The sequence below is a fragment of the Heterocephalus glaber genome, unplaced genomic scaffold (genome assembly GCF_053883595.1).
Source record: "Heterocephalus glaber isolate CG9 unplaced genomic scaffold, H.glaber_assembly_v1.0 deba00001429, whole genome shotgun sequence".
NCBI lineage: Eukaryota > Metazoa > Chordata > Mammalia > Rodentia > Bathyergidae > Heterocephalus > Heterocephalus glaber.
Window position 1 is genome coordinate 12,349,047 of NW_028258294.1, and position 25,217 is coordinate 12,374,263.

General features: G+C 34.9%; 1 protein-coding gene across 5 annotated transcripts; it reads left to right on the forward strand.

Moving 5' to 3' along the window:
- The first annotated feature begins 515 nt into the window (after positions 1-515).
- Cep57 (centrosomal protein 57) lies at positions 516-24,972 on the forward strand. Of its 5 annotated transcripts, none has more exons than XM_004838062.4 (11): positions 516-832; positions 5,617-5,773; positions 10,270-10,449; positions 10,751-10,872; positions 13,273-13,389; positions 13,939-14,016; positions 17,043-17,150; positions 17,626-17,703; positions 21,085-21,323; positions 21,855-21,999; positions 23,709-24,972. In XM_004838062.4, the coding sequence occupies exons 1-11, from the start codon at positions 755-757 to the stop codon at positions 23,937-23,939; spliced, it is 1,533 nt and encodes a 510-aa protein (XP_004838119.1). In that variant the 5' UTR covers positions 516-754; the 3' UTR covers positions 23,940-24,972. The 5 variants fall into 5 exon arrangements, with proteins under 5 accessions (XP_004838119.1, XP_004838120.1, XP_021108337.2 ...); XM_004838063.4 differs by having other exon boundaries at positions 516-799; XM_021252678.2 differs by having other exon boundaries at positions 806-1,103.
- Positions 24,973-25,217: the final 245 nt, after the last annotated feature.

Consider the following 25,217-nt stretch of genomic DNA (forward strand, 5'->3'; position numbering starts at 1 on the left):
GATAGCCCAACGCTGTAGCGCGCGAAATCCACTTCAAACCTGCCCCGCCCATAGGCCGGGGTAGTTCAGCAGCCAGTCCCAGGTTGGGGTAAGAGCGCCCCAATTCAATTGGGCAAGTGTTCGCGAAGGTTGTCCTCTACCTCTCTTGACTTCCATTGGGCAAAATCATTAAGCCCCTCCTAAACTTATCTGTTATTGGCCAAAATGTCAGTACTTCACCTGAAGAGGCGTCCCCAAGTCAAGCTCACGCTCTCTTGCGTTTCATCCAAGAGAATTGATGGAGTGTTTGAACATTCCACTCGCTTTTATTCTACTAGTCTTTTAATTCACTTGTCATTAGCGACAACACCACCCCTAGCCCATGTTTTCACCTCCAAAAGATCTACACTTTGCAAAATCTCAGAGCCGCCTAAAACCCCCCAGCGTTCCCGCCGCGCAGACGTAGCCCCGCCTACCTTGTGACGTCACCACGAAAGAGGCGGGGTTTCTTCTACCACAAGAGGACGGCCTCTCTTTTGATTGGTTATAAAAGACGTCGGTTAGGACCTGTTGACCTTTCCGCGAGGGCTCTAAGCGTGGGTGTCCCCGTGGGGGTGTGTGGTGGGGGTGTAGTTACCCTGGCAGCAGCACCCCGTTCCCTTCCATCTGGGGTTCCTCTGAGGGTCGCCCCTGGTGGGCGGCTCTAGAATCTGGAAGAGCTCGGGAACTCAGAGCAAACCCAGTCAGCGGAGGCCCGAGCTGTGAGACCAGAAAGATGGCGGCGGCATCGGAGTCTTTGGCTTCTGAGTCTCAGTTCTCAGTGAGTGGCGGTCGGCGTTCGAAGACGCTTAAGGTTGTCCGGCAGTCTCTGCACCTTTCCTTAGGTTTTCAGGTCTTCCTCAGCCCAAGTTCTGTCTGTATCGTTGAGGACAGCGCGGTTTGTCTAGATGGTCTCAACGCTATCCAGGCTTCCAGTGTGCCGTGTTAGGCTGCACTCTACGGTTTCTAGCGAAACAGGTCCTGTGCAGCTCTTTTCCTTTCCTTCGCCTTTGGCGCTAGCAGCCCAGGGAGCCAGGGCTCGATTGTGGCACACTGGCGCGCGTAGACACCGCTTCCTTAGTCACGTGAGTGTAACGGCCCCTCTTGGAAACTCGCCGAGACCAGGTAGTCGCACCAGTCTAATGGGCAGCCACCGAGTACCCTGAAGTCTCTCGAAAGTAAATCTTATTCTTACGCTCCTTTCTTGCCTGCAGTGCCCCCCCTCCCGTCATTTATATTGGTGCCTGACCACTGCAGTTAGAGCCCGCACTTCCCACCATATAACTAGGACTATAGCGTGGAAATGCTGTTTTGGAGAGGCCATGGGGGGGATTGCTTTTAAATATTGTTTTCGCCTCCGTAAGGGTCGCCAGTCGGTTTAGTCACCAGTGTTTATGAAATTGGAGTGTCAAGCTCTTTGTTTTGGAAAACGCCTCCCTGAGAAGAGATAAGTAAACGTGACAAAGCTTAAGTTGGAGCACATTTTAGTAATGCTCAGTGCTTGGCCTATTGTTAGGCTCTAAAATTACCTGCATAAATAGCATAGAAGTCTTGCTCAGAGGGAGCAAAGCACTGAAGAGAAGCTAGACGTAATTACGTTAATTACGACTCGGCAGCAGTTTGATATCATTACTGGAATAGTCCAGGGAGAATGATTAGCAGTGCTTGGATAGGCTAGAAGTTTCCTAGAAGGGAAGATGGATCTAACTGCACGTTTAAGAGTTGAAATAGAGATGTCACAAAAATAGAAGAAAGCACCTCAAGCATTTTGGGGTATGTGCTGAGAAAGTAGGTAACAGAAATAATAAGGAGGTAAGAGGTTGATAAACTGAGAAAATAGGTGAAAACGTGAAAAAAGATTAACAGTAAAGAAAAAAGAATAGCAGGGTAATTTCATAGGAGCTAAAGGAGATAGTGTAAGGAATGCAGTCATCCTGAGGAAGTCGCACTTCTCAGTTTAAGGCTTAGGTTGTGATAATGAAGCCAGAAGTATTACAGGGTATCAGTGGAAGGAGGGCAACAAATTTACATAAGGCTGAGATTGATTAGCCAAGAAGTAACTAATGAAGCAAGCAGTTGGAGTTTATTCAGGAATTAAATCAACAACAAGTAAGAAATTTAAGTGGAACTGTAGAACAAGTATTAAGTAGGTGAATGAATTACATAGGAGATGTGATTAAACTTGGGAGAAGAGGGCTTTCATTGATTTCAAAACTTAGCAATGAGAGGGAGACTTAACAATGAAGGCTTAATGTTGAATTGAGCTGAAGGGTGCCTCTGGCATGTAGTCTTTACAGTAATCTTAACAGAAATCTCAATGTTTATTAAGAAAGCGTGTATGTTTTTGTGCATTAAATTCAGCTTTAAATGAATTCTAAATGTCAAATGTATACTGAGAAAATCTGAAATTCTTTTACAAACCAAAGTTCTTTATCAACTTGACCTGCATCAAAATGTGTAACTTGAAAGCTGCTGTTTCTCAAAACAAAAATTACTAAATTTTAGTTTGTTTCTCTGTGTGTAAGAAATGGCCCTGCTTAGAAATAATCCTGCCACTTCCAATAGAATTTTAAAACTACTTTAGGTTAACAAACAGCTGTCATACATAAGACAAGTAAGTACACTTTAAAACAGCCTGAACTTTGTATTCAGTTTTAGGGTTGTGAACATCATCAACTCATGTATTCCACATTGATAAACCCAATATGGAGCTAGTTACAATAAATGATATTTTTATCATGTGAGGATTTAACAAGTATATACACAACAGAGGAAGCAGCTACAATGTACTATAAATCTCAAATGTGAACAACTTTGAGAGCAGTAAGTTTCAATTGATCTTTTTAAAATGTTCTTTCACTGCAACAACAGCAGGAAGAGTGGCAACACCAGGTAGCATTTATTGTTTGCTATGTATCAACTCACCTATAGGGAGAGATTAATGCTAATTAGAAGCACAGGCGGCATAGTATTAAAATAAAAATCTGTTGTAATTGTATCTTGTTCTTTTTCTAATTTGTGTTCCTCAGTCATGGGTGAGGATGTAGCCTTTTTCTCAGACCTTTACTATTTTTTGTATTTTTTTCTTTTATGAAATGTCTTTTGCCTCCCCCTCACTTGGTATGCCTTTTGTGACTGATTTATAGGCATTCGTTTATGTATTCTGGATGTTAATTTTCAGTCCCTTAGGACTTTCAGGTGATTTGTGGCTTGTCTTTGTTATCTTTTAATAAGAGTTCTTAATTTTAAGGTAGTAAAATTTGTTAGTTTTCTCTTTTTACAGTTAGTGATTTAAGAAAATTTTCCTTTGCTCCCGGGCCTTGACTACTATAATCTAAATTTTACTCTACAGATTTTAAAGTTGGAAACTTAAAATCCTTAGTTTACTTGACATTAATTTATTCAACTGTCAACAACACTGCTTTTTGAAAACTCATCCTTTCCCCAGTGGTTTATAATATTATCAATATATTTCCATGTGTGTATGGGTGTGTTAACTGTGCTCTTTTGTCCCATTTTTGTATTTGTTTCTAAGTAGGTATCTGTTATTAATTCTCCTTTTTACTCAGTTGGGGGAAGGCAGTTATCTTCTATCTATGATCATTAATTTTTATTAGTTTTTCTTTTACTGTATGATCATCATTTTCCTAAATTACATTTTCTAACTAGTGCAGATTCTTGCAAGTTGATTTTATCAACAGCCTTGCCAGTCTCCAGTTGATTTTTTTTGATTGAAAGTTCTTTGGTGTTTTTTGTTGTTGTTGTTGTTTAGACAATTACAGTCTGTGAAATTTAGTCTTCCTTTTCAGTTGTATTATGCTATTTCTTTTTATTTCCCTAATGTGTGAGTGTGTTACTTTTCTCTCATTGCTCAGACAAAATACCCAGCATCCCAAGTTGAAGGAGAAAAGGTTTATTTGGCTTGCAGTTCATAAAGGTTTCAGTCCATAATTGGCTGGCCTACAAGGAAGGGTGGCAGAGGGACAACAACAGTTCATGGTGGACAGACAGTAGGAAAGCAACCAGACAAGTTAACAGTGCCTTCCCACCCCTTTTATCTTACTCAGACTACTTAGGATGGGTAGCACTCACTCACGCCCCTAACACCAGTGCCTTCAGGTCCAGGCCCACCTTGAGTCAATCACGTACTCTAGATTCAACTACCTCTGAAAGAGCTTGAGGCTTTGGGAGGACATCTAAACAGAAGCCATAACAGCAAGCTAAGAAATGTAGTAAAAATTGATTAGTTCTTCATTTAAAAAAGAATGTTTCAAATTTTGTACCATTAAGTATGTTTACCTTTTTATTTTTTACTTTTTTGGCAGCATCTTAATGCTTCAAGAAAATTGTTGTTAGATGTTGAATGTTATTGATTGCTCATTCACATTTTTTAATGATCATATAGATTTTTACTTTAATGAATTACATTAAAAGTGTAATGATCATCTAGACTTGGATTCTTAGAGTAACCTCACTTTGACACATTGTTTTACCTTTTTTATGTAGTTGGTATGGTTTGGTAAATTTTTGTTTAGGATGTTCAGATTGATTTATTGAGGATACAATCAATGTCTTATAATGTTTCTAACATTGGAATCTGGTTTCAGGATCAGAGATTCCTCATAAAATGAATAGATTCCAGATTCTCTTAGGGGTTTTTTTTTTGGTTTTTTTTTGTTTTTCTCTTAGGGGTTTTTAAAGTACCTGTGTAAGGCTTTAAATACCTGTTGCTTGAATGTTCTGTGAAACTCAGTTCTCTCTAAAACTTGCATTGACGCTTGGTATGTCAGCTCATGCCTGTAATCCTAACACTTGGGAGGCTGATGCTGGAGGATCACCATGGTTTCGAGGCCAGCCTGGGGATACATAGTGAGTGAGTTTGAGACCAGCCTCAACTACATAATGAGACCCAATCTCAAAAAAAAAAAACTAAAACTTGCCGTGATTGCACAGAATTGCTCAGAGCTATCTGTCAGGTTTCTGTACCATTAGACCTTGACTTAATTCTTCAGATTTATTTTCTTTAGTTTGTAAGCACGACTCTTTTTTCAGGTAAATGAATGTATCCATTAACCTAGAAACAATTGCTCTCTATACCCATTTGTAGTTTGCCCATCCTACTACAGGTTATTCTGTGCTACCCAGTATTGATTTCAGCACTGTCAGAAACCTTTCTTTACTTCGCTAGTTTGAAGCAGTATTCTGCTGAATGCATCTGAATTTAATTTGCACTATTTATTTAGAGTGTCTGGCATATAGCTACATTTAGATAAATACAAAACACTAACAGTTGTATTTCTTGAAGTTGAGTCTGGTGGTTTATGCCTGTAGTCCTATCCCCCTAAGAGGCTGAGGCAGGAGGATCATGAGTTAGAGGTTAGCCTGTACAGTGTGACACTATATCAAAGGGAGGAGGGGGCTTACATTTTGTCAGTATAAATAATGGTTGAATTCTATAGTATATATCCAGTGTACTCTTTTTTTTTTCTTTTCTATTATCTCTTATCAGAGGAGTTTATGTACAGGCCAAATCTGTCATGAATATTTGTGGTTTAAATTTTTGAAAGGTAATACAGTACCTGTATTTTTATTTTTCAGAATATTTTAGCTGAACCATCAAAGTCTAATGGAAATATGATTCATCGTTCTTCATCTCTGTATGTATTATATCCACCTGGTAAACCTTTCCTTAATAGTGAACTACGGCGCTCCCCAAATAAGCCTACACTTGCCTACCCAGAAAGCAATAGCAGAGGTAAATAAACCCTAAAAAAAAGATGTAATTTGTGCTTACTCATTCCTTTAAAGTTTAAATTTTATTCTTTGTAATTTTGAAATTAGAATAGGTTATTGCCCCCTTTACTTCTGTTTCTAACCTCAAAATATAATGTTTTTATTGTGTTCCTAACATTGATTGTGGAACATTAACTTACACCGAATCACTGAAGGTGAACTATCTTGAGTCATCTTGAATCACCTATGCCAGGTCTGTCATGTCTAACATCAGTCAGGAGCCAAGACTGCTTTTACTTCTATAATATTTCAAAAGAGTATTGTTTTTCTTTTTTTGTTGTTTTGGGTTTTCATCATCTGTTACTTATATGTCTTGATGTACTCCTAAGTAATAAGCCCTGCCTCCAATTGTCTTAGCTACTTCCTTGTTGCTGGGATAAAATACCTGACACCCACAAGGTAAGGGAGGAAAGATTTATTTTAGCTCACAGTTTGTAGAGGTTTCAGTCCATAGTCTACTGGATCCAGGGCAGGGTGGCATAGCAAAGGAGAAACAATCTGTGGCTCAAGATAAACATTTCCATTCCAAATGGGATAGAAAGGAATGGGACCAAACAAGACCAAAATCCAGCAGGGCAGACACTAAGTCCTACTGTTCCTTGTCCAGTATCCAGGATAATCTGCAGCAAGATGTGAACTCCAAAGAGATGGGCACAGATTTACAGCACTGTCAGTGGTTGCAGCTCTTATGGCTTCTCTCTTGGGCCACTTTTGCTCACTCCTTGTGACTTTCCACAGATAATCCATGTTCCTGGCTTCTCCAGCCGTGAGGGTTCTCCACTGTACTTTCGGATTCACAAACTGCCCTTTCAGGGGAACACTGACTGGTCTCCCAGGCCTTCTGAAATCTGGGTGGAAGCTTTCCTGACCCCACATCTCTTGCATTCTACATGTGCCTTAAACCAGCTCTGATGCCAAGGTCTGCCAGCTGGAGCAGTAGCCAGGCTTCCTGCTCTCCTGGCTCTAGGGGTTGAGTGCCTGGATTGCTGAATGCCCTGAACCCAGTCCTGAGGAACAACTTTCTCAGGCCACCGCCATTCTGGAACATGGTCCTCGTCCTCTGGAACTCTCTTCTCAAAGTAAAGTCTTTCACTTTTACAATTTTGAGGCCCCAAAGGCTGGAGTCCCACTGGTTCTCCTCAGACTATCGTTTCTGTTGTGCAGTTCCAAACTATTTGGCTATTCTCTACCCACTCTGCCATGAATTGTTTCTCCTCTGTTATACTGCCCTGCCTTGGAGCCAGCTGACTGGACTGGAACTTCTACAAACTGTAAGCCAAAATAAACCTTTCCTCCTTTAACTTGTGGGTGTCACAGGTATTTTGTCCCAGCAACTAGAAAATAACTAAGACACCAGTTAATGACATTATTTCCTCTTGTCATTGTCCATTATGTCTGTCTTTAAACAGTTTGGATTCCTTTCCATGGCTCACATAATATGTCTTAGATTTTCTAAAACTTATATCCTATCTGCCTTAATAACTTCATCTCTAACCTCTCTTTTCTTTAATTCCTTGCCCTTATATCCCATGCTCTGGCCACTTTGAAATATATTTGTACCTAGAACTTATACCATCTATATTAGTTGTCATCTATATTACCATCTATATTAGTTGTCATAATTCCACAAAATCCAGAACATTCCGCAAATTATAGCAGCTTTAAATAAATTTGTTGTGTCACAGTTTTGTATAGGTCAGAAGTCTGAGTGGGCTCATCTGGGTCCTCTAGTTAGAATCTTTCAATGCTAAAATTAAGGAGTTAACAGAGGCTATGCACATTACTTGAAGGTGTGGGAAAGTGCTGCTTCTACCCTCATTCTTGGCTATACATAATGGAATGTATCTGTAAAATGTAATGGATGTATCTGTAAAATATAATATTGAGTGAAATAAATTGAAGTTCAAATAGCATATAGGATTTCTCATTTCAGTAAGGCAGAGTACAAAGAACACTATAAAATAGAGAGAAGGAGACAAAGGGGTTAGATCTCTTGCAGATGGAAAGGTATCCTAGAGAATGTTGAAGGGGAGATAAGTAGAATAAAGATATGACATATCTAGTTTACAGACCTACAGGTGAAGGTTGAACAACCAAGAACAAACTGGAAGAACAAGTGTACAGGTAGTTTATTTAGTAATATCAGGAACCAGGGATTCATAAGTGGCCAGCACTTTCTGATTATTTTCTACTTTAACTAGCTTCATTCTCTCTTGCTTCTGACCAACTCTTTCCCACATGGTAGGAAACATGACTGCTAAATAGCTTTTGAGTTTTAAGTGGAACCACGTATGGTTTCAGCTTTTTGGACAAAAGTTTCAAAAAGACAACCATTATCTGGGCTTTAGTTGGGTGTCCTTTGTGGATCAAGTACAGTGGACCCTTGACTTACGAACTCGATTGGTTCCCAAGGGCTGGCTGTAACTAAGTCAGTACAGCTGAGATCTGGATGTTTACCTGGGTACACGGTGTAGATAACAAGAGATAGATGAATCTTCCATTAACCTAATTAACCCAAGTTCGTATGTCAGGCTGGTCATAACTTGAGGGTCTACTGTGGCTAGATTTGTGAAAAATTTTTAAAAAAATAAATCAGTTCAAGGTTTAGCTATGTTAATACAAGAAGTTTCCAGAAAAAGAGGTATAAATCAAGCAAACAGTTCAAGTTGTATGCTATACTTACATAGTAAAATGTGATTAAAAAAAAATGAAATAAAAAATATGTATACTCCAGAGGTTCAGAAAAGGTTAAACTAAAAAGATATTAAACAACATTGATCTTTAGGCAACTATCTTGTTCTCGTATCTTTTTCCATTCCTTTCAGGTTCCTAGGTGTATGAATTTGTATTTTACGTGTCCATTCTTTCCAGTTAGGTTGTAATCTCATTGTATACTAGAAAGAATAAGCTATCTTATAAAATGTATGAGTGTTCTACATGGGACTTGTCATAGCTCAGGCAGACATTAAAAAAAAATTTGAATGAGTGACTTGTATCAGTAAGTAGAAAAACATGCCTTGTAAAGAATAAGAAAACTAGGTTCTCAGAATTTCTGATAGCACCTCTTCCTAACATAGTTTACCTGAAGTTTCATTTAAATTAGTGTTAAGGGAGAATGATTCTGAATAATTAATTGATAAAAATAGTTTTGAAATGTTTTAAAGATTTATATAATGTGGACTTGGTGGCACAATTGATGTGATTAAAATTTTTAATTAAAATACTTGAATAATTTACTAAAACAAGAACAGAAAGTTCTAAAACATTTTTGGGAACATGTGTAAATAATAGTTGTTTCTATATATATGATACATGTGAATTTAGTTTATGATAAATTATGACATTTTCCTTCATTATAAAGTTGTTGTTTTATTTAAAATGTAAATGTAGAATTATATGAAACTAAATGTAATGAAAGAAAATGTGAAGCTTATCTAGTTTTGAGGTTCTGAGCAATTAGTATATTAACAAAGAAAACTTGAGACAAAATGCTAGGTATAACTATATGAAAAATCAAAACACCGGCTGCTCAAGTTAACACCAGAAGTAGAATTAAAGACATAATAAAATGGAAGGAGGAAATCTTTTTTTGATGAAAAACTGGGCGAAAGAAATTCATGAAAGAGAAAATTGGCCAGAAATAATTTAGCCTTTAATAGAAATACCAAATAACCAGAATTGGCAACTTTTCCTTATCAGAATGATAAGAAATTTTTGTAATTAATAGTCTGTATTGGCAAAGATATACTTCTGATGAAAGTGTATTTTTTTTTCTTTTCTTTTTTTTTTTTTTTTTGATATCAAGGATTGAACTCAGGACCTTGCACTTGAGAAGCAGGCACAGTGCCACTGAGCTAAATCTCTGGTCCCAAAAGTATAAATTAATGTTACTACTTTTGAAGGTACTCTTGTTTCAGGAACATTTAAAATAAAAATATTTTTGACTATTCATTTTAAAATTTTTAGTCATTGTTTGAGGAAATAATTTTTAAAACTATATGATTATGTGAGTGATTCCTGTTTAATAATGCTAAAGTAAAAAAGCAGAACCATACATTTTTATTTGTTTACTTTACACATTTATGAAAAAATTGAAAAAACCATAAATGACAGTCATTATCTCTGGGTAATAGGATTATTGGTGGTGGTTCTCTTCACTGTGTACTCCTGTGTCTTCTGCATTCTTGTACAATAAATATGTATTATATCGTAGAATTAGAAACTTTTGAGGAATATATAAAGACTGCTTAGGTTTTTTTCCTAAATAATGAAAAAATACAGTTTAACATAGCACTTTTCATGCTTGATTATGTTTAATTCTACAATTGGAGTCTGTGTATGATCATGTATATAAAAATGTTCCAAAGAATGATCCCTTACTGGACCTACTTATCAATTTTTATTTTTCAATGAATTTTCTCCATATGTTATCTTACATTATCATTATATATTTGGCAGCCATATTTTCTGCTCTAAAGAATCTTCAAGATAAGATTCAACGCTTGGAACTTGAGAGGATTCAGGCAGAAGAAAGTGTGAAAACTTTGTCCAGAGAAACAGTTGAATATAAAAAAGTACTAGATGAACAGATACAAGAAAGGGAGAATTCAAAGAATGAGGAATCAAAGCACAATCAAGGTTTGTTTATTACGAAGAAAACTAAATTCTATCAAAATAAAAATTGTAAAATTATTCAAAAACTTCAGGAATTACAAAATTGCATTATGCCCAGGTGCAGTTTCATATGTCAGGTGTTGATTTCATATGTTATCTTTTCTGACGGTAAGGTTTATTTGACTAATATATAGAAAGGGAATGATTTAGGTAATTTAAAAAAGACTTTACTGGAATATACTGTTCATATCTATTTTAGATTGAATTCCTTATTAAAACTTCTGTAGGTGAGCTGATTTCTGCTTTTCTTATGTATTCATTCTAGAACTGACATGTCAGTTGCTAGCTGCAGAAAATAAATGTAATCTTTTAGAAAAACAATTGGAATACATGCGGAATATGATAAAGCATGCAGAAATGGAGAGAACATCTGTCTTAGAGAAACAGGTATGCCACCTCACAAACTGATACTCAGTAGTTATTGAGACAGTTAATTGAGGTAAAGACCTTTTTTTCTCTGTAGTAACTTAATGCTACTGTCTAAAAAGGCTAAAAATTCTTGGGATCAGTTATGGAATTGGCTCTTTGTTATTGTATTTGATAGAATTTTATTTAAATTGGAAAAATAGTTACAGGGTATTTTAAAATTGTTAACATCCTTGAGTCTGAATTATCAGAAGTGTAAGTGATCATATGCATCTGTACCTCTTAAATTTGTTTTAAAGACTCAAGTGAGATAGATTTGAAGGCTCATAATTCTTTTAAAGCTTTTTACAATTGTTTTGACTAAATATTTTTTCTGCTGTTGCACTAGAGGTCTTTGTATTTAAGGAACTTGCACATTTCTGAGAGAGTATTTGCAACATTAGTCTCCAGTATGGTTTTTAAGCATCCCTTCTTTTCCTGCTATGACTGTAGGGCTGGAGATTTAGCTCAGTGGCACCACACCTATCTCATAAGCACAATGACCTAAGTTCAATCCCTGGTACAAAAAAAAAAACCAAAACCTGCTATGACTGTAAAATTTAAATTCATCATAAGCCATAATTCTGGATATCTTAACTTTATACAAAATTTAATTTTATACAAAATTTGATTAAATATGCTTAACATGCTAGATACTCCACTGTATAAAAGAGAAATGCTATTGATGCTTTCTAGCCTCAATTATCTTTCCGTCCTAGTTGAAGAGATCAGACTTAAGAAATACCTGAACAGTCATATAGCAGTATATGAAGGAATGTCTAATCTCATATCTCTTCACTATGCCATTGAGTTTATTAATTACAATGACCATATATTTATTTAATTGGGTCTTTTTCCATCCACAATTTTATTTTAATGTATTTCATTCTTTTACCTCTGTGAGCACTATGGGCCATTTTTTTAAAACTTGATTTTTCAAAATTAATCCTTTTGAGAGTTATTTATGTTGGAAATTTCATACATAATAAATTGCTTTATGAGGCAAATGTAAATTTGTGTTTACTGATACATGATGGATTTAACTGCTTTTAGTCCACATTTGTGTGCTCTAGTCGTTTGGTATTCTTTCATTGTTGTAGGTTGCTGAGGTTTTACATTGTCTTCCTGTACATCATATATGAAATCTCCAGTAGCGCCTCATGTGATATTTATCTTCAGTATCCCTTCATTTGCTTTTAGGTTTTATTACCTTCTTTGAATCTTGTGATTTTTCTTTCTTGCTTTCAAACTTGCTATGCAATCATTTATTATTGCTGTATTTTGTCACATTTCTAGAATGGGACAGTGGAAAAGGAGTGTCAGTTCATTAAGACAACTTGTAAGATACCTTGACTAATATACATAGCAGACAACTATTAGATGTAGATTATAGATGTCTGGAGCATACTTCTAGATTCATCAATAAAACTTAAATACTGTTTAATATGGATAGTTCAATGGGAGGGGCTCCAATACTTGAACAAATTCAGACATTCTTTATACAGTGTAACTATCCACTAAAGTGCATAGAAGGAAATCACACTAATTCATGATGAAAGTATTATTTAATATTACTTTGTCATATTAAAAGTTCTTTTAATATTGATTACTACTATAAACTTATATATGAAGGTAATATATTTACAAGTTCAGATACTTAGTGTTTTGGCTTTTTCCTATAGATCTTAATTTAGTATTTTTCCTCTTCTTACTCTATTTTCATGGTTTTTTCTGTGACTGCCAGTGCTTAAGTGTATATAAAAGGCAGACTTTTAAATCACTGGCCCTAAACTTGAAGAAACAAAAATAATAATGTTGCTGGGCATGCAGGCACATGCTTATCCCAACACTGGACAGATGGAGGTAGGAGCATTGAAAGTTCAAGGCCATCCTAAGCTATAAAGGGGTTGCAGACTAGCCTGACTACAGAGCAGGACCCTATCTTTTTTTAAAAAATGGGGGGAGGTGGTGAATAAGTTTGTGTAAACGATAAACATAAGACACCTAATTAGATAAGTACTAAAGAGGACCAGACCAAATGGAAATATTTGCGTGTTTATAAAGCCTATATGTCCAGTAAATTCCTACTTTTCCAGGGCATAAAGATACTCTTACCATATAAAATCAAATTATATAAAGCAGTGTACAGTAAGAACAATATCCATTTAAATCATTTATTTATTAATGATTTGTTAATGTCCAATCATTTATTAATGTCCCCATGGTTTTACCTTAATGTCATAATGTAGAGTTCCTCTCTGTATCTGAGAGTTCTCTGAAAGGTCAGATAAATAGCATAGTGTATCCTAAGAAATATGCAATGTTAGAACTTTTCAGGTTTTTGATTATTAAATTAGTATGTTATGTCATATTGTTTCCCAGGTGACCCTAGAAAGAGAACGACAACATGATCAAACACATGTTCAGAGCCAACTTGTAAAACTGGATCTTCTGGAACAAGAATATAACAAACTTACCACAATGCAAACCCTTGCAGAAGTCAGTTAATGCATCTTTTACTCATTAATGCGTAATGATATGTTTGTAATTTTTTGAAATAAGTTTTGCATCCCTCAATATTGATAGCAATAAAGTTGATCTTATAAAAAGGACACATGTAAGAATTTTTTAAATGAAAACAATTTGAAGAATGTTCACATTTTTTAATCTTGGTCATAAGGGAGTTAGTTTTTGAAAATATTGAAAGGTAAAATGTTTTTGTATATTAAGGCTTGCAGCACTTGGTTTAGGTTGTTCTCTGAATTAATTTTAGTTTTAACTGTGTAGCAGTTGGGAAGCATTTAATACCACTGAGTAAATTTCCAGATTTACCTTCATACAGAACTGTGTTCTTTGGCCATAGATTTTACCCATAATTCCATCTAACTACCACAAAAATGACTTAAGTGACCAAAAAGGAAAGTGTCATTAATGTTTTCAAGCCCAGAGGCATTACTAGATTGATTTACAAAATTTATGGCATGTTCCTATGTTGTTACCTAAAATTTTACTAATAGACACTTTTCATTTTGATATTTTTATCTCTAGAAAAAGATGCAAGAATTGGAAGCAAAACTCCATGAAGAAGAACAGGAAAGGAAGCGTATGCAAGCTAAGGCAGCTGAGGTAAGTTGAAAAATCAGCAAGTAAGCTCATTTTTAATACTCTGGATATAAATAAACAGTTATATTTGAGGATCTTTGATTTTTTTACAGTCTAGAATAGTCCACTATACAGAGTAAATTAATGTACAAAATTGTGAACATGTACTTTTACAAATAGAAAATTTGAGCACTTCTTAAAAGCACTTTTTAAGCTGGAGATGTAGCTTGCATACCACGCATGAAGCTCTAGGTTTGATCCCAAGCACTGCATAAAAATGTTTCATTTCTTGACAGCATTAAGACACCAGGACAGAATCTGAAACACTGGTTGCTCTAGTACAGTTATGGCAAACGTATGGCATGCATGTCACAGTGGACTATTTATATCATTGAAAGCTCTAAAAGGTTTGCCATCACTACTGTAGTAGCTAGTGACCCAAACCAGCTCACAGACCCATATCAGGAAAATGAGCTCTGCTTTCCTAGTTTTGGATTTTATGTAATGAAATGGCTGAAATAGAAAGGTGAGGCTGAATAGATTCGTAACATTGAATTTATATGCACCAACCAAACTGCGCTTGTAGAAGGTAGAAGATTGCTGCAGTCTTACAGAGTCAGTCATTAAAGTTTTTGTGTTTTTAAATGAAAGCTTGTTCTGAAGTTATTTGCCCAAATACCTTCGAGATACTCTCCTCCCCTTCCCAAGATCTTTATGACATTTGCAAGAACCTTTTCTCATTAATATTAGAGCCAAGTCCAGATTTCAGAACAGGAATAGACCCTCTGTAGTTCAGTCTTTGATGAAGAATGTAGTGTCCTGAGTTCATGTCATAAATGTGATCACTGGAATATAAATGCCAAGTTACCTGTTCTAGTGCTCTCTTGAATTCTCTTTGATTTTGTTTGCTCTTCTGGTTTAGATCTAAAATGCCCCAGAAGTCGTGTTTGGAAGGTGATTGAATCATGGCAGTACTCTCATTAACAGAGGATTCATCCATCCATTTGTTCCATAGTTGAATATATTGTTTTTAAGTGGGGCTTGTTTGGAGACAGGTCACTGGGGGCTGACCTAGAAGCTTATCTTTCTGTCTCTAGTTCCTCCCTTTGTTTTGTTTCCTGGCTGTCCTGGGTTGAGCAACTTTCCTCCACTATGCCCTCCTGCCATGCCTTTTCTGCCTTGGAGCCAACCAGCCATGAATCCTCTGAAAATTGTGAGCCAAAATAAACCTCTTCTTTAGTTTTAGGGTGTCAGATATTTTGTTCCAGCGACAGGAAAGAGACTAATACATTATCTTTCTGTTAAACCTGATAATATTTCCTTCTATATTTATCTTCTAATCAGTTTGTGGATTTATATTTTTCTCTCGGTATGCTTTCTGATTTATGCAGCTTTATTTTGACCTTCCACAAATTTTCTCTGCCCATTCTGACTTTAGAGTAGGCTGCTTCATTGTGTCTCCATTTCCTCACATGTAATATGTAGACTTATGGGTTATGCTTTATACACATTGTGTTGTTGAATCCATTATATATGAAATGGAAAATATAGCAAATTTATTTTATGAATTTGGGGTTAATTTTTGGTTCCTTTATTTTTCATTTAGTGGGCAAGAAGTAGAGACCAAGTAACTTGCTGCTGATAATATATTATGAGTAAAAGTTATAAATTCTGATAGTGAACATAATTGTAGTGGAAGAACAATGGCCAGGGATATGTGGTTTCAAGTCTAGCTAATTCTAGAGTATGACTAGAATTAATTTATTTATTTATTTAGAAGTTATTTAATCATTCAGAGCCTAGATTTTGCCATTGATAAAGTGACCTTCATTTTATATCTTAGTGTTGGGAGATCAAATGAGACAAACAATAACAAAGTAATTTAGAATGTTGACCCTCTGGCTCAAAATATAAGACAACTGCTAGGAAGACCTAGGTGGAAGTTAAATTGCTCAAAAAAAACCATTCTTTTACTGCTCACACTCACTGTCATAAGTCTTCCAGACTTCCAGAGTAGTGATTTCCTACTCATTGAGTTTTATATTTGCTGTGTATAAAAGGACTGTTATGTGAAAGTTTGTAGGTGCTCCTGAGAGTAGAGATCCTTGTATTCCTTTTTCAATAAATACATTTTGCACCCAAAAAGTGCAATCATTGTGAAAAATACTAGAAATTATCTCAGTGTTGTTTTGCATAATCTATTGATTCTAATTTTTTTCCAGCTCTATTATAATTTCCTGGGGAACTTTTTAAAGTACTTTAAAAATGTAAATATCTCCCAACTTGGGCTTCAAAATCCTTATGCCTAAAGAAAAACCTGGCAATCTAAATTTTTCTGAAACATCAGATAGTTTTGACCCATAGAAGATTTTTTTTTTTTTTTTTTTTTTTGGTAACAGGGATCAAACTTGGGTCCTTGTGCTTGCGCAGCAGGCAGTGAAACCACTGAGCTAAATCCCTGGCCTGACACATAGAAAATTTAAAAGAACCACTATTATAGGCAAGATAGTTTTGTTTGTTTTTAAGAATGTTAAAAGTTGGTTTAGGAAAAAATGCCATTTTAAAAACCCTTAGTAAATGCTTATGGAATTTATACCAGAAAGATAAGATATTCTTTTATTATAGTTAGGTTCCTGAGAAAAGGACTTGGTATTTGCTAAAATAGCCTGTAGTGCTTTTGGACATAAGTTTCCAGTTCCTCCTTGTATTGTAAGTACTGTATATATGTTTTTTTAAAAGTTGACGTGTATGTATTTTGCTCTCCAACTGTTTTGCATGTATGGCACTGTGGTAGATGCCATTTTTGAAAAGGGAAAATATTGAATGATCAGTTTAGTTACATATATAACATTTAACTCATTACATAACATATATGGAGCAACTATAAATAATGGAAGTTTGAGTTCCAGAATGAAGGGTATAGTTTAATACAGCAGTTCAAGATAAAATGAGAGATTAATATTATAAAATATTGACAAAAGTTGAAATAGCAGTTCAGTAGTAGTTTTTATTTCTACAGCATTAAATTTAGGCTGTCATGTTTTTCCTAGTTGCAGACTGATCTAGAAACAAAGAGATTTGCCTTTGAAGATAAAACAACCTCATATGCTCCCACTGCAAGAAAAATTAAAAAAAAGAAGTCAAAACCACCAGAAAAGGTATGAAAAAAAGAACTAGTGAGGCAAAGTGCTAATTAGTACATTGTGTAAAAATACTGTTAAATTAAAGGAGTGAATCTTTGTTTCTTCACTTGCAAAGTGAAAGATAAGTAAAATTTTCTGCTTAATTTTTACTCTGGTAGTGACATAATATATATGAACACATTTTGGAACTGTAGAATAATGTACAAATGTTAGTCTTATTCAGTCTTACATTAGTGATCTTTGTCCAGTGCTTTATGTAACTGTATACTGTTTCTGTACTTTAAAGTATAACTGTTACTTTATCAGATAATTTGTTTTGCTAGCCTTTCTTGGGCTAGGACACATATTGATAAGTATTGTTAGGAATTTCCTGGAGGCCATAGTATCAATATAGATTAAGCAAGTAATAGCTAAGAAGTAATCTCAAAGTCTCAGGTTAATATAGTCATATTTTTTCATCATGTGAATAAAATAATTCTTTTGCTTTCAGAAAGGACCTAGGAATTACTTTGATGCACAACCTCATTATAGATTATGCTTACGTGATATGCCATTTGTGGCTGGAAAGGTGAGTTGGTCAAACTTTAGGGTTTTTTGTATAATGTAGGTATTTGAATTAACTCCACACATTGCTTATCTGCCCCCTTTACCAAGTTGGATTATAGTAACCTAAGAATAAAAATGAAATGGAGACAAGTATTAGGGAATTAGGGCACCAAGGAGATGAGGATACTTCAGACCACTATCAGGTCTGATTTATATTTAGATATGAATAGGTATCATTTCCAATTTGTTCAAATCCAGGAATCTGACTAATTCTCTAAAAAATCATAGATTCAAATCTTTGTGTCCTTTAGTGCTTAAATGTAGAGATCTTGTCAACTGTCAAGTACCTGTGATTTTTAAGTGTTTAACAGTGTTCTTTTTCATGAACTGTTTGTGTTACTGGTTGTTTGATGTGTAGGTATCTTGAATGCCTAACTAGATTGTCAATTTTAGTAGCTTGGGTAGTAAATATTCTTTTGACTTTTATTTATTTATTCATTGATCTATTTAAAACCCAGAATAAACCTTCAGAGAGCAAGTTGGGTGTGGTGATAAGCTCAGTAATCTGGCACTCAGGAGGCTAAGGAAGGATTATGAGTTTGAGACCAGCCTGGACTACATAATGAGTCCCTGCCTCAAAATAATTAGTAAACCCTCAGGGACAGCTTAGGGAATGAACTCTTTCCTAGCTTTTCTGCTTTTATTTTTCAGGTGTATGAGGTACAAACTGTTTTTGCTGTTGCTGTCCTTTGCCATGAATTTAATTTCTTGTTGATTTGCACACCATCTTTTCACTTATGTTGCTTCTTTTGTCTCTTAGTCTTACTAAGTTCTTTTTTGGCTTCACCATAGAATCTGAGATTCCTAGGGACTGTTTAGATGCATCAGAATCACTGAGTATGCATTTTGAAGAAGCAGATTAGGAAGCCCTACCAAAAAGCTACTGAATGAGAATAATCTAAGGATGGAGCGAAAAAAGTACTTCAAATTTATTTCCTAGTCCCAGTTTGATTGTTAAATTAGGACCCATTTAGTCCTATTCTCTATCCAGTATTTTTATTCTATATAAACATTTAAGACCAGTGGCTATTTTGTGTTTGAAAACTACAACTAAGACCTCATGAGACCTCAGATAGGTCCTTGTATTTCTAGATCTTTTTTATTTCAGAGTTCTTTTGTAAAGTGAATTAAATCTATTACTATGAATTCTACTCATTGGCCCTTTTTTCTGTTTTCAGGCATCCACATAAGAAAAATTAACCCTTGACTACCAAAAAATTTTGAAATGTTTCAGGATAGCTTTATTTTGCTTACTTTATCATCCTATTCTAGGTTATAAACAAATTACTTCTTTTTTCTTCAGCTTTTCATCAAATGTGGTCTTTGTGTTTATCACCTTATCACCTTTTCCTTCCTAAATTGAATTGTGCTATGATGCACAGAATAAAGTCTGCCATGTTTAAATTGTCTGCTAATCACTCTACCAGCACATAAATGGGAAGGCATATTATCCTTTCACCCATTGATTCTAAAATCCACTGAATTAACAGGTATTTTCTTGGAGCTTTGTATCAGCCCTTTTAAGTCCTGTACTTGTGGAATTTTTACGCAGAATTTTTAATCATGTGAAGACCTTAAGAAATAGATTCATCCTGTCCCAGTTCTGAATCTATCTCATTCTTCCATTATATTTGTTTTTCCCAAATTTGATTACCTGTCTTTAGTAATTTCCACTGAAGTCAGTTATAACAAGTGTTGAATAGGACAAATGCAAAGAAAAAGATTTTTAACTTGTACTTTCTTGAAAGTATTTGTATTCCTTATGAGATACTCTAATATATTGAATGTACTGTCACTTAGCTGAGTATTTCTCAATCTACTGTGAAGGACCAATTTTTATTTTTAACTATACATGATCACAGATCAGTGTCTTTGTAAAATAAATAAAACTGAATTATTAGAAAAATAAAGAAAATATGTAAGTATTGCTAGATTCAATACACATAAAATTAATATAAGCAGAAAAATAACAGGAAGAAAATTTTAAAAACTGCTGCATATTGAAAGTACGTATGTAGACAGTATAGTGAACACATAGTTACCAAAGTTAGCAATATAGTGATTACACTGTGTCAAATATTGGACTAACCTTGCATTTCTGGACTATAACCAACTTGGTTGTGGTGTAAAATTATTTTTTATGTATTGCTGCATTTAGTTTATTAAAAGTAGAAACTAAGAAGAGTATCTGTTCTGTTTGGCACAATGGATTCCAAATCTGGCTGATGACAATTAATTGGAGGACTTAAAAATTCCCAGGCCCTGTCCTCATATTGATTGAGTTTGGAGTGCTGCCTGGGAGTCTGCATTTTAAATAAGCTCTCTGATCATGGAATTCAAGCAAATATTTACTTATAGGCTGGAATAGCATATTGAGATTGCTGGTTAATATTCAAAACAAAAAACAGTTTTTGAAAAGCTACTAGGTTTTCCTCTTTTTGTGACACACATGTACTTAGTGCTTCTTACTAATCAAGAATAGAAAAATTCCGTAAAAGTTGGTCACCTGAAAGTACACTGTTTGACAGGTAAGATAATGCAAGCACAATGACAATATTTCATGAAAAATGCATGGTTGAGACATGTAGAAAGTGTTGGTAGCCAGACACAGTAGCACATGTAATCCTAACTCTTCAGGGGGCTGTGGCAGGAGGATAACAAGTTTGACTCTAATCTTGACAACTGAGTATCTTAGGGAGACTTTGACTCAAAAAAGAGAGACAGAGATGTTTAGTATGAAGGACTTGTATTCAGTATCTAGTTGTAGTTAATCTTAGAACTGGACCAAGTAATTACCTGGTAGTTTTAGGGAAACTGGTACAGGTTACGTTGTAGTTGGGTTTGAAAGCATAGGATAAAAGCTCCAGGCAGAAGAAATGACATCTGCAGATATGATTTGTTCACAACATAGAAATTAGGAGATGGCAGGACATAGGGCCAGGAAATAAGGTTGCAGCTCAGTGATATAGGGTCTTATCTTCCATTCAGAGGAGTTTGGAACTGCTAGTCAATTGATGTAAATCAAAGAATTTCAAATAGGAAAATATGATCAGAATATTTTAAGAGGATAACTCAGAGCCCTATAATTAGAGAAAGGAGGAGAAAGACCAGTTATGATGTTCCCCCTATAAAGAGCTAGGTTCATAAACCAAATGAGTAACAATAGTGTGGAAGATGGGGCTATTTCTGAGGTTGAATCCATATAACTTAGTAAGTAATTTACTGTAGAGTAGATTATGTCCTAGGCTGTGGGAAGGTTTATTTTTATCAAGGTTAGAGAGTAAAAAGAAAACGAGTGAAAGATTTTGCTTCATTTGTTTCTCATAACATTTTCTCTTTTCAGTCCACTAGTCCTAGCCATGCTGTGGTAGCTAACGTTCAGCATGTCTTGCATCTAATGAAACAGCACAGTAAAGTCTTGTGCAATGATCGAGTGGTGAACAACATTTCTTTGGCAAAACAAGTACCTTCACAAGGTAGTAGAAGAAAGAAGTCAGCAACACCTCCCTCTTCCAGCGGCATCAATGAAGAATTATCAGAAGTCTTACAGACTTTACAGGATGAGTTTGGTCAGATGAGCTTGTGAGTTTTTTTTTTTTAAATTATGGTTTTTAGCTTCTTGGTGACTATTAAAGCTAGTTTCATTCAGCAATTATTTTAAGCACAATTTCTGTACAACCCACCTTACTAGGACTGCACAAGTAAAACCTTTATGGGTAAAATCTCCTCTTTCTAATACTATTAAAATTTAACATACCAATGTTTGCATTTAGAGAGCTTGAGGCACATTTAAGTTTAGCAGAACTTAACTGATGAGTTAGGGTAGTGTTGAAGATCAGTCTCCTTCTAGATTTTCCTGTCTACATGTAGGAGAAATGGGCTATAAACAATTGAATACTTTCAAATTAAAAACTTGCATTTCCCTCCAGTGCTTTTCCTAAACTTTTAAACTATGACTAAAAGTTTCAAAATGTTGCTGTGTTAAAAGAAGAAAATTATTCTTTTTAAAAAACATACCAAGACATCAGTAACACCTTGGTAGGTTCAGATATAGTGGACCAAATTGTGAAACCCAAGAAAACTAACCAAGCCCTACTTTTGCTTTGTATATAGTGATCACCAGCAGCTTGCAAAACTTATACAGGAATCACCAAACACTGAACTGAAAGACAGCTTAGAGTGTGAACTAGAGGCATTAGTGGGAAAGATGGAAGCAAAAGCCAACCAAATAACTAAAGTTCGAAAATACCAAGCACAGGTAACTCACGTTTTCCTTCACTCAAGTTTCTAATGATCTAAAAAAACACTTCAGATGTATTAGTTGATGATAGCAACTGTGTATGAAGAGCTACCAGAGCTAATTCTTTGCAAGACAGTTTCTGAGTTCATTACTGTACTGACAATTGTTTCATGGGTTAAGAAATGCTTTTACTTAGATTTTATCTACCAGTGAATCTTTCAGATACTGAGTATTAGCAGTCTTAGTTTGTGAATAAACCGTAACTTTTGAGATGAACTTAAATGGTCAAGTTTGTCCAAATTGGTTCTTGTAAAATACACCTAGAAATTGTTTTGAAAGGAATGTCAGATGTAAATATATGAAAATCATTATTACTTGTTATATTAAAGAAATCATTTACTTAATATCAACTAAGAGTAGTATTACAGTCATATCCAAGGGTTTTTATCCAGAATCACAAGGATCCATTTGTTTTTAAAAAAATTACTGTGACTGCTGGCATTAAAGGCATTGGGTGAATCCAGAGAGGCTGAGTCCAGCTAGGTTATTAGGCTTCTCAGAGGTAGTTGTTACTGGTCCATGACAGTAATTGGAGAGATTTGAAGTGTGTTTTGGATAGAAATATCAGGTATTTGCTGCTAAACAGAATATGGGCAGAAAGGACTGTTGAAGTACTATTGTACCACTCACTGAACAAGTTTGCCATTTATTGGCCAGTAACCATTACAGTAGGCACAATATCAAGTGTTTTGAATATGTTAGGTCATTTAATCCACTGAAAAAATTTGTAAGGTGGTGAAATAGGTCTTTTATGTTTTTTGTACCCATTTTCAGATGAGACTAGGGTCAAATTTTTTGAGCAGCTATTAAGTAGCCCAAAGACATACTAGATCATTGGTAAATAGCAGAGCTGGAGTGCAGGCTTGGTTGTTTTCAACTCCAAAATGTGAGCTTTTTAAAAAAGTACTTTATTTTTCCAAAGTTCGTGTTAAAGAAATAGAGGCAAATAATTCCTATAAGCATAATGGTTTTACTTGTTTTTGGGATATTAGACTCAGTTTTATTCTAATGAAACTCCAACATGTCAGCAGCAAGAGAGCTAAAGTAAAAGTAAAGTTCTCTCTTATTTTAAATTATTCCAGAAATGATAAAGAATAAAATTTAAAATCTTTTTCATAATATTAATTACATTATCTCTTCATCCATCTGGAACTTGCCTCTTGGCCTGTTCAGACTAGTTTCTACAATGCCTTTTTCCTCACCTCAATCGTGTCACTCTTTGCCTCCTCATGAATCCTTTCCCTAGCCTCCCTAACTTCTCAACCACCTCTGAGAAGCCTAATTAATATCCTACCTTGACTCAGCCTCTCTGGCTTGATCCAATCCCCTTAATGTCAGCAGTCACGTAATTTTTTTAAAAAATGGATCCTTGTGATTCTGGATTTAAAAACTCTTGAGCTTGACTGTAATATTACACTTAGTTGATACTAAGTAAATGACTGATTTAGACAGTACTACCATAATGTGTTTACTCTTACTTGCTTGTATATTCTTATATTAAATGAGTGTTACATAACTAGTGTAACAGATTTTTTAAAATTTATGGATACGTATCTAGAATGTATTATTTGAGTTTTGGTTAGTATGAGTTATTTTAAAAGTACTGGTTATCAGAAGGAAATGTTTTTATTAAATTCTCCTTTTCCCTGCCTTGTTATTTGGTATAGCTAGAGAAACAGAAGCTGGAGAAGCAGAAAAAGGAAGTTAGAGCTAACAAAAAGACTCTTGAAGAAGGAAAGAGCAGTAGCCGTTCTTCTGGACTCATGGGGACCATAAGTAGGAAGGATTTTGGCAAACTGAGACCTGGAGAAAAAAGCAGGAAAAATCTTCAGTTATTGAAGGACATGCAAACCATACAAAACTTATTACAAAGTAGTAATGTGTGTTGGAATTACTGACTGCTCACACCAGGTCATAAATTTTATTCAGATAATCTGTACCTCATTGATCAGATATTGACAATTTACTTTCCAGGTTTCATACTCGCTAATGTTGGAATTAATTAATAGAAGGTGTTCAGGGCTTAGGCTTCATTACACAGGTTTCTTGTGTTATGCCAAACAACTGAATATTAAACCATGTATGTAAATGGAAACCAAGGAAGTTTTAAAACTTGAGAAGCCACATTCTTTAAGATGAATACACTGTACTGGTATATTGCACTTTGTAAACAAGTTACCAATTTTTTACTTGTGTGATTTTTTAAAAAATTCTTTATGTATGTATGTATATATATATATATATATGTGTGTGTGTGTGTATATATATATATATATATATGTATGTATGTATGTATGTATAAATTAGGTTTAAATTTTCAAAATACAAGGCTGGCCCACAGGCAGCATTTGCTTGAAGAGTCTCATTTTTAGATCTTCCCTGTCATCGAGTGCCCACTTCACTTTTCTCGTACAGCTATTAAATGTGCTTTGATTATTGATGGATATTTTCTGTATTTAAGTATTTATATATTTAAGAGGAGTTTTTTGTTTGCTTTCTTGGTATTTTAATCAGTGATTAGTATTAAATGCATTTCTATTGTTTCTGTAATACAGTTTAAAATTTTTTAAAGGTCCAAGTAATCTTTTAAATCAAATTACTTACCTATAAAATTATAAGTGCATTTTAAAGAGTGTAGATTGTTAATGAAACAAGATTTTGGAAAAAGGTAAGAGATAGAAGGGAGCTATTATGAAGCAGGCACATTTGCAGTTTTTTGATACCTGTTTGTAATCATGTTATTCAGTCAAGGCCTTGTGGTTTGAATTTTGAAACTTAGAGAACCCCTTGAATATGTCTTTGGTGTAAAACATGACTGAAATAACTGTATACATATAATTATATCAATGTAAATCTGAATACAGCGAGACATGTTAACTTTTTATAAATTTGCCACTGGAGTCAATAAAGCAGCTTTAAGAAACACTGAAATTTTACTTAGCCCAATAAGGCTTTATTTGTTGTAAACGCTCAAACATAATTCACATTGTATATACTATCCAACACTTAATTTGCCATTCTCATGCTTATATAAAAACTAAGCCCAAGAAGAGTGAATTACCTCATAATATGTAAGAACCTTTTAAGAGGGCTAATCAACACGTGAGCCACATATGACAGGAATTCCTCTTATGTACCTCCTTGGAAATTGAGATGGAGGATAGGATTATATCTAA

Bases quoted from the DNA above. Each gene is read 5' to 3' on its own strand.
- Cep57 (XM_021252678.2), top strand. From the start codon at position 927: ATGGTCTCAACGCTATCCAGGCTTCCAGTGTGCCGTGTTAGGCTGCAC. The intron at 5,774-10,269 runs GTAAATAAACCC...TATATTTGGCAG, and splicing joins CCCAGAAAGCAATAGCAGAG to CCATATTTTCTGCTCTAAAG. The intron at 10,450-10,750 runs GTTTGTTTATTA...TATTCATTCTAG, and splicing joins GGAATCAAAGCACAATCAAG to AACTGACATGTCAGTTGCTA.